Here is a 10,582-nt window from a genome sequence, read left to right as displayed (position 1 = left end):
CTGTAGGAAAGGGAAGTCTAATCCATCACTGTGGCAAGTGTGAGCCATCACTGGGATTCAAACTCGGTTCACCTCATTGTTGGGGGAACGCTTTATACCTCGAGTTGTTATTTGTAGAATTCATTTTAGAAATTAAAACAAAAAAGCGTGCATATAGAATGTCTCAAATTAATATTTAAGTGAAGAAAAACAAAAACACTATCGAAATCTGACGAACTACAATGGAGGAAGACCGATGTAGTAATAATCCAAACAGGTTGAAACGTGATGGTTTTTTGAATAATCAACATTCATTTTAGATTTCTTCCTACAGTAAAATCTGTCTTGTTGTTTATTACGGTCTCCTTCCTGTACTTTTGATATTGTAGATCAAACATGCAACAATTTTTAAGTTACTAAATTGCATTTTTTGTATGGTTTGAAAAATTCAAAATCTATTACAAAATGTTTGTAGAAAATATATATGTAGAGTTATTTGCCAGTATTTTAATCGAAGGACACATCAATCTCTATTTTTTCTTCGTTGGAGCGACAATTATATTATTTGTAGAATACATTTTACAAAAAATGTTTCAATTAAGAAATCAATTTTTTAAGATTACTTACCTCTGTTGAAGTTTAGGTGTTGCATGTTGCCCGAGCTTGAGCATAGTTTCCAATTCTCCACTAGGCAAAATATTTTTTTTCTTCGTATAATTGTCGCCAAATCGTTCAAATAGCTTTGTTGTTTCATCTGTTGCTTTCATGAATTTGTTTCTTTCAATTATTCTACATGCTTTCTTAATTTTCCTCTGGATTTTATCAAGCACTTGCAGTGAAACAGTATCTTTCTTACTGTAAAAACTTTCAGATTATTAAGTTATGGAATGGGGAAGGCCAATAGGATGCTGTATGCTATGCAATATAAAGTCCTTACTTTAAATTATTCGTGAAGTTTAATTACTTGTATGCAACAATTTTTTTTTTAACTTTAGATACAATAGTCAAAATAATTTGGCAATATTACTCGATATAAAAATGTATTCCTATGCCTATTTTTACCATGTTACCTTTTTATTTCTTGGTCATTAATTAAGTTTATGCATGATTGCATTTTTAGTTATTGATCAGCGATAAACTACTTTATATTTACAGTAATTTTTTTTAAAAAAAGAAAAAAACAAGGCCATTATTTAACAAAACTCATTTTATTTCCCATAAGTACAATGTAGAAAAAAGCACTATATGTTAAAATGCAGATTTACTAAAATTTAATACAAGGAAAAAAAAATTACTGCATGAATTATTTACTTCATTATTAAAAATGAGCAACAATAAAAACTTTTTAATTAAAAAGTAATAAAGAAATTTGATACTGGTTTTCAGCTTTTATCACTTTTTTAGCACAGTTTTAAAAAATGCTTTGTGAAAATCAATATTTACTGTAAACAATAAAAATATTTATTCTGTACAAAAAATGGCTAATTCATAATAAAACTTTGTAATTTTATATTACATAATATAAAAAAGTTTCTATAACAATATGTACAAAAAAAAATTTTATTACCACCCCTTAATACACAAGGAATTTGTTAAAACTTTCATATTAATAGTAATTTTCTTTTTTTAAATTTAAAAACATAGTAAATGAATTTCTTTTAATCTTTTAAAGATTAAAATAAACTAATTTTTAGCTAGTACATTTCAGTAAATATTTTTACTATTATTTTTTTTTAATTGTATCTTATTTCTAGCTGACAAAAATCCAAAGATGCCACAATTTAATTAATGAGTTCTTTAAAAAATATCAAAGTGAAATTTGATTTTATTTTTTGCTATTGACAAAAATCCAAAGATGCCACAATTTAATTAATGAGTTCTTTAAAAAATATCAAAATGAAATTTGATTTTTTTTTTTTTGGCTATTTTGATTGTTATTTTTTATTTTATTTTAAGTTAATTATATTAAGTTAATTTTAATTAATACTCCTCTGGATTGCAGGTAAATGATCCAATTTTTGTTACACATTGTCAAATATATACTTTTTTGCTATGTATACAGAATAATTGTATGCTGCAATTATTATAATTATTTTAATAATTAATATATTACTTATAAAATTAATATCTAATTATATTTAGAATAAAGTAATTGTTGCTATATATATTTATATAATATTTTTATATGGACTGTAACTATCTTTGCAGATACACTTCATTATGAAGTACTTTAAATTAACTTAGATCAAATTTTTAATAGAAGTGTACTGTATTAGGTGCCAAAAATAAAAACGATAAACCCTAAATAATTTTTGATTATTACTATTATTATTGGATTTTCTTGTGCAGGAAAATAATCTTACTATCTCAAGCAATAGTCGTTAATGAAAGCCCATAACAATTCAATTAGTTTTGCTTCTTACCTCCTTAATTTTTTATTTATCTTGTTTTATTTGTTTATTATTTAAAAAAATAAATATTGAAAAAATTTGCGCAGCTAAATAACCACAATAGAATATGTAGTCGTAGGTTTTTTTTTTCATTTAAGAAACTTAGATATTTATTTATATAATTTAATCTCTGAAAATATAACATTGTTCTAAAACTGAAATGCTGCACATTAAATAATTAATTGATCAGTTGAAAAAAGAAGTCTCTCTCTATAATATATATATAGGGTGCGTAGCGTTTTTTAAAAAGTGCTTAAAGGTGCTTATTTTCGTTTTTTAAAAGCCCTTAAAGGTGCTTTTTTCATTGGGAATTTTTAAAAATTGCTTAATTTTCCCTTTTCCAAATTGAGATTTTTTCTTTACCATGCTGATTTTCGCTACGAATTATGCAGAAAGACACTGTTCACATTGTTCTATTCGACGTTTTCACAATTAATTCAACCCCAATCTATTTCGGCGCTTCGTCAGATCGTAGCTTATGAAAACGACATTCGATTTACACGATTCAAAAATTTTGACAATTGTCAAACACAATGCCAAAAGATTTTTTTTTTTTTTTTGACATGACTGTTAAAACCAGATAAAACCGTCAATTGTCAAAAACTTTCCAACCCTGCCTAGTTATGATATTCTTTTAAAGTGCTTAAAAATGTTATTAGAGTGCTTGAAAAGTGCTTATTTTTTGTTGAATAATTTGGCTACGCACCCTGATATAAACCTTTCACGTCATTATCTATGCTAGTATTCCAATATTTTAACTATTCATCTGTGGCTTACCAATGCCTGATTGAAGATGCTTTAGCCCTTTAATAATCTTTAAAGAATGTCAAATGTTCCTATCTAATACTTTTTAAAATGGTCAAAATTAAGGTCGTTTTTTTTTAGATAATAATTTTTTCTAATTCTTTTTATAAATTATAATTTGTATTTTTCTTTAAAATATTATCAGTAAAGTGGAAAAGAAATATAATATAAAAGCTATTTTCATTGACAAAATTGAAGATGACTTACTTCAACAATAAAAAATAAGATTTGTTACTTCAACAATAAAAAATTACTTTTAGAAAAATAAGATATTTAACAATGTAAAAAATTAAAATCCTTATTTTGTCTCAAATGCTTCTAAAATGCATAAAAATAGAAAATTGTAATTAAACATAGTAAGATATTAAATATTTTAATACACGCTGTTGCACTCCTGCCATGAAACATATTATTCAACGGCATAATTTTATATTGTTAATTTTGTTAATTACATTGTATAATTGTATTGTATAATTATATATCTTAAATTAATAGAAAATTAGACCTAATTTCGTTAAGATAACCAAATTATTTAATAGGTTATTTTAATCATTAAGAAGACTGCTCATCATTAGAAGATAGATAAGTAACTGCAAATTCATTTGCCAAATGTTTCTTAACTTTTATAAAAATAAGGAAAGGAAAAATATATATTCGATTAAAGAGCAAATATGAAAAATATTTTTTAAAAAAATCATTTTTATAATTGGTCCCAATACGAAACATAAACAATATAATCTACGTAAGCCATTTAGCATTCTTATGAAAAGCTTTAGCTTGTTACATTAATTGGTGCAAACTCAGTATACTAACTAAAAAATAAATCAACTAGACAGGGGTCTGTCCAAGCCAAATTTACTACCGTTTAGCGGTACCTTCACAAATTCAACTTTAGGAAAAATTTCACAAAATACTTTTTCCTAAAGTTTTATTTTTGTGTCTCGTAAGAAACGATAAATCCATATTTTTAACATATTTTTGTGTTGATTTTTGAATATAATTTTTTAATTTTCACAAATTATGTCTGAATTTTCACAAAATAGGTACCTCTCAGAAAAACCTAGACAGACCCCTGATATTTAAATTCAAATAAAATAATTGATAACCTTCCTGGTATAATAATTTAATGAGATAACTCCAAACATTTTAACATCGAAGATAAAAACATCACATGTATGCTGCAAAAGCGAGTATGATATAAAGCAGTGAACCCACATAAAATATCACTTATTTACACAAATATATTAGTTAATTCAAAAGAAATTCATCCAATTATGAGTACAAAACCGATTTGTGTTTCCATTAAAGCTGCTTTCGCCTAATCTTAAATTGTTGAAAAACTCTACCAACATATCTTCCATAAGTATAAAGAAGTTGCTCTGCAACTACCCATATTAATACATAATTTTAGAACACTTTTCAAAAAGGAAGTAAAAAATATAAAAATTAGAAGTCTCAATTTAATATTTCAGCTAGAAGACGAATCGCTATTAAGGAAATTGAGGTTAACAACTACAATCAGTTTGATTGCACTATGGAATAAAAGAGGAGTTGATGTATAGGAGAAGTTGCGCCAAAAATTTCAACTGTTAATCATACTGATTTTGATGTTTTTACAACAGCCTTTTTCACAAGTAAATCACCAGAATTCTTTTCTTCTCTTAAATATAAATTTGCAGCTTCAATGTGTTTACAATCTTACTTCGTTTTTGACTACAATTCTAAACAAATAAATTAATAGCGGTGTATACAGAACACCCTGTTTGTGTATTTAAACTGCAACTCATGTTGTATTTCTGAATAGTAGCTGATGAGCTGTATATGTAGAACAACTTGTTAAAAAAAAAACAAATTTTTTAAGCAAACAATTCTATAAATAGCGTGCAATTTTCGGAATTGTCGAGTTAAAAATTTGCTTCAAATATGGGACCATTTTAATCATAATCATGTAAATTAAAGCTCAATCACGTCATAATCAGTGAATTTGTTGTTCATTTATAGTTTGTAAATTGTATAAAATACTTTAGGTAGTTTTCATATATTTTGAAAAATATAAAAACAAATTTCCACTACTAAAATTCAATTCATAACGCAAACAGTTTATGCTTTTTTCAAATGCTGTGTCGTTACTATAGCTTAATCTTTTGTTTAATAAAAAATACTGCAGTTTAGTTCATGATATCGAAATACTTCTTCAGGCATATTTTTCTTCTGGGGTAACAACTTCAAACAGTTTTTGAAGACATTTTGTAATCCGAGCTGGAAAAAAATAGAGTCATAAGGTTAAATATTAAATTAATAATTTTAAAAATATATGACATTTCTACTTGAATAAAAATGTATTTAAAATTTAATTTATCAATAAAAATGATTATTGGTATGTAACGAATTCCAGGAATTGTTTCGTTGAAAATGAGTTTTTATTGTAAATCAGGAAATTCAAAATTTTTCTTCTGTAATGAGAATTCTCATAGTCTCCTTTATTATATTTAAAATTAGTTTTGATCCTCCAACAGCAAAATATTTTATTCTGCCATAATTTAAAATTTTTAGTTCATATAAATAAAAAATAATTTACTTTTCCTCGATAAACAGTTTAATTATCGCATTTTGATGATAAAAGTAGATAAAACTTTTACATAAACTAAATAGAAATCCATTTTAGTTATGTAATTATCAATAATTTAATCAGATCAATTAAAGTTTCACTGCAATGAATAAATAATTACATATTTCCTTTTTCATTCATTTTAAGGGTTTTCTTTTTTTTTCTCTTTTTTTTTACACATTTTCTATACATAATTTTGAGTTCTAAAAAGATCTTAAGAAAAAATTTGGGGGGGGGGGGAATTTACCGAAGCAAATATCAAAAATAAGAGCCTAGTATTTAATTTAAAAAAAATAAGGCTTTCAAATTTTTGCGTAAAAAAAAAACTTTAAAAAAAATCCAAAACTATAAGTGAATTCAAGATCCAATAAATTACTGAAAAGGTTAAGTTAAGTGATCGAACTAATATTATTAGCAAGGCAGTCAGCAAACCGAAATTTGATATTTGATGGTGGCGTCACGAACAGTTAAACTAGTTATTGACGTCATTCACAGAAATTTTTAGTTACGCTGGTCTTACGTTAACATTAGTTTCTACCTTTCAGGTACTCTCCGATTTGTTGGCAAATTTCTTAGCATGCGTTGTGTACCTCAAATACTGTACAAAATCTCTTTACTATTAATTTCTGTTTAACAAATAACATTAATAGATAGTAGACAATTCATTGTATGACGTTAAGAATACAATTCATTCATTGTATGGCAGCTAGATAAGTTTTTAATTGCTATGCCTGAGCCACTTTGTTTAAGCTCCTACCACAATGTTAAGTCACCTAGCACAAGCAACATTTACAGTATATTTCACGCAGAGCATCTATTTTTAAAGCAAATAAATGAATAGTTGGGACCCGAATAGTTTAGCTTTCTATTTTTGTTAAAATATTTTAATTTAAAGTTGAGCTTCATATTTTTTTATAAACATTTTAATTTATAAAAAAGAAATAAAGCCAACAGTTTTATTTTATAAATGAAATGTGATTATTTATTAAACATTTTATAGAATGTGACCTCTAAAAAGACCCAAAGCATTGTATGTTAAGTCTCTTTGAGTAGTAAAATTACTTTTTCGTCTTCTTAAGTAGTGTAAATTGTATTTTCTAGGTTAAATTATTTTCAGAAACAGTTGATTATTTTTTCAAATCTAAGTGATAGTTAATTTTGTTAATAGTGTCGCAATTATTAAGTGTTTTTTTTATCAAAAAATTTCAATAATTATATGATTTATATAAAAAAATGTTCATTGTTTTTTTGGAAAATATTGACTTTTCAGGGGGGATGATGAAAGAGAAGTATAATCTCGGGCTAGTGATCACAGCAAGCAGGTGATGGAGCCTTCCAACTAAATGAATAAACCTATCTTAGAATAATACAAAGCCAAACTATTTCATTTTTTACTGTTAAAAAGAAAGTTGAAGTGTTGCATTAGACATTTTATAAATGGTATGAAGTTTGAAAATGTCAACACTTCGGTACCCTTTCTGCTTTGCTAGTAATATTAGACCTATTAAATAAAAATATATACTTACAATTCATAGTATCCTTGTGCAGAGGAGTAGGTTTAGGATTACGCAAAAATAGAAAATAAACGGGCAGACCAGCAAACATCACCAATAACACTATGCCAGTTTCAAAAGGCTCAGCAAGCATGGGCACAAAAACAAGGAAGATACAACATCCGAGGAAAACAATAGGGCAAAATAACGAGACTTTAATGGGACGATGAAGATCTGGTTTAGTGACTCGCATAACCATTAAACCGACTATCACAACGCCAGTCCAGAACCATTGAGCAAAACTGAGGTAGTTGATGAGAACATAGACGTCACTTGTACACAACATCATCAAGGACATCAAGCACTACAAGAATTTCGAAAATTATTCCAATAAAATATTATAATTATTACATATTTAACAATTGCATAATTCTGAATCACTTTTATTTGCATAGAAAAACATGGTTCTAATGATATATTACTTATTTTGAAAAAGAACCTCGCCCAAATCTTATGGGTATTAATTCTCAATCAAATTCACTGAAAATTTAATACGTAGTAGTTCAAAACATTCTGATTAAAAATTCTCATTGATACTAATAGTCCAAAAATAGATAGCTTCCGAGATACGAATCCTGTAACCCTAAATAGTAATTTTCAGTTCTTTAATTCCGTCACGTCACACGGTGGGACAAAATTAGAAAATTAACTTCAATGTTCTAAAAATTGATCACCTATAGGTTTTTTGGGTCGCTGATTTCAAATATGAAGTCAAAATTTCAAAAAAACAATATGGCGGATCCAAAATGGCGTATGATTATTGAAAAAATTGTAAATAAATAAATAAAAATTATTTACTAGTAGTTTTTGAGATCTTTGATTACAAATTTGTAGTTAATAATTTTAATAAATAGAGTAATGGATGTAAAATCGCAAATATTTATTAAAACAAATTTAAACTCAATAAATTGAATCAAAATATTTAAGATTGTTAATTGCAAATTCGATTATCGAATTTTAAAAAAATAATGAATCTATTTTGCGAGATATGAAAAATTTTGAAAATTTTATAACAAAAATAATAATCTCAAGTTCATTTTTATAATTTTTTCATTAATTTTATCATTATTATAAAAATGACACGAACTATAAAAATTGATCTATCAGCCAAATTTGCAAATATTCGCAGCTAATTTTTTTTTAGTTCTTGAGTATATATACCAAACAAATGTGCAAATTTTTTTTTTTTACATCGGCAACGTAAGGCTTTTTTATAGAGCACCTTAAAGTTACAATTTCATTGTACAGGGCAGAAATAGGGAAATGGCTCTGGTTTTAATAGTATTTATATAAAGTAATAAATTCATATGTATCTTAGAAATGCTTTTATGTATTAATCATGCCTAGTTTTAATATTTTTATTTACTGTAAGGATTTATCATATTAATAAAAATTTAACTGAAAATTTTTTTTTATTTCGTCTTTGTTTCCATTTAATTGCTATTTCCATTAATAAACCAAAATAACAAAATACACCGTCATATTCCTTGGACATTTTACTACAAAAAACCATATTGAGATTTTTTTTTCTTATAACTTCATTTTTTTTTATTTTTGACCGCGAAAAATGATTTTTGATCCCCAGTGGCGGGGGAAAGAAGCACAAGCCTAATATTTGTTTTCAACTATATTTATAAAAATATTAGAGACATATTAGAGAAATAAACTTAAATTGAGATAAAAGAATTAAATTAAAAATTACTTTTTGCAGGACTTTTTCATGAAGGACTCATGTGGGAGCTTTTCAGAAATAAGTGCTTCACAAAACAGAAGAGTGCCTCGTAAGACTAATTAGAAAAAATGCATAAAAATTGAAGAAATAAGTTCGTAATTAATACAAGAAAGGCAAAACGATTTGTAATAAAAAATTGTTAACCAAACATTATTAAATATTAAATAAAAAATTGTTAAGCAGTTATTTACGGAAAAGCACCCACATGAATGCATGCAGGCTACTCCTGAACAAGTTCTGTATTATAGTCATCTTTTTTTAAATTCAATTTCTGCTTTGATTTAAATTGAGAGTTCTCTAATTATTATAAATATATTTAACTAATCATCCTCACTCTGTTTCTTTTATAGATATATCCCTCTAAGGAAAATTCTTTTGCCGTGAAGAAAAGAACAAGAGTGCCGATTTTTATTTCTCGTGTAGAGAAAAAACTTTGTCTGAGAAACATATATTTAGCAAAGAAAGAAAAAGAATGTTTTGGTCAAAGTGAGGGCTATTGATTACATGATCAATAAAATCGTGGCCATTGCTTTTAGTGTTAGAACTGCATTTCTTGGACATAAGATCTACTATCGTTTGGCACTTAAGCACGTTCCACAGCTAGTTTTATTTCTTCGTCCTTTAGCCAATCGTCTTCGATCATTGAGAAGCACGTAATATACCTTCTGTCCTTTTCGTGAAATAAAAGATTTTCTAACGAATCTACAGATCCATACATTTTTTGTTCGTTTTTTTTTTGCACAAACATTATAACGGTTTTTGAAACAACAGGCTATGCGTTTCAAGCCGAGATAATTTTCTAATAAACTATAAGACAATTTTTAAGAAGAAAACAATGAATGAAGCATGGATTAGTAAGTTAAAAAACAGTAAAATAATTTTTTTTTTTTAAATACTACTTTTTTGAAGAAGACTAAAAGGGAGGAAGAGTTTTGTCATTCTTGTATGCCTTAACTTATTATCTCCTCAAAATTTAAAGTTCTTCAGGAAAAAACAAATAAATTTGAAGATACTGCAAACGTGGTTGGTTTTGTAGTATTATTCTTAATCGATAATGAATCGATTAAGCAAGATGATTATAAATCATTTCTTGTACGTGGCATGACAACAGTCTGGAGGAAAAATGGAACAGCTATGGTGAATAAATATTTGCTAACCTTCTGAATAAGTCTATCTCGTATTAAAGTGATAAAACAGCACTTCAAATACTCTGTAGTATTATTCTTAATCGATAATGAATCGATTAAGCAAGATGATTATAAATCATTTCTTGTATGTGGCATGGCAACAGTCTGGAGGAAAAATGGAACAGCTATGGTGAATAAATATTTGCTAACCTTCTGAATAAGTCCATCTTGTATTAAAGTGATAAAACAGCACTTCAATATACTCTGTAGTATTATTCTTAATCGATAATGAATCGATTAAGCAAGATGATTATAAATCATTTCTTGTA

The 10,582-nt window shown here is 26.5% G+C and overlaps 1 protein-coding gene across 1 annotated transcript in view; it reads right to left on the bottom strand.

The window, feature by feature from the left end:
* Positions 1-4,340: 4,340 nt before the first annotated feature.
* LOC107443310 (large neutral amino acids transporter small subunit 2-like) overlaps positions 4,341-10,582 on the bottom strand; it is a 54,203-nt gene continuing 47,961 nt past the window's right edge. Inside the window, exons 8-9 of the mRNA XM_016057133.4 lie at positions 7,368-7,698; positions 4,341-5,492 (exon numbers count right to left, since the gene is read on the bottom strand). Of these exons, the coding sequence (XP_015912619.1) occupies positions 5,428-5,492; positions 7,368-7,698 (396 nt within the window). The 3' untranslated portion in view covers positions 4,341-5,427. The remainder of the gene's footprint in view (positions 5,493-7,367; positions 7,699-10,582) is intronic.

The sequence above is a fragment of the Parasteatoda tepidariorum genome, chromosome 6 (genome assembly GCF_043381705.1).
Source record: "Parasteatoda tepidariorum isolate YZ-2023 chromosome 6, CAS_Ptep_4.0, whole genome shotgun sequence".
In the NCBI taxonomy this organism is placed as follows: Eukaryota; Metazoa; Arthropoda; class Arachnida; order Araneae; family Theridiidae; genus Parasteatoda; species Parasteatoda tepidariorum.
The sequence above is the reverse complement of the archived record's forward strand: the minus strand, read 5'-3'. Positions and strand labels throughout refer to the sequence as shown.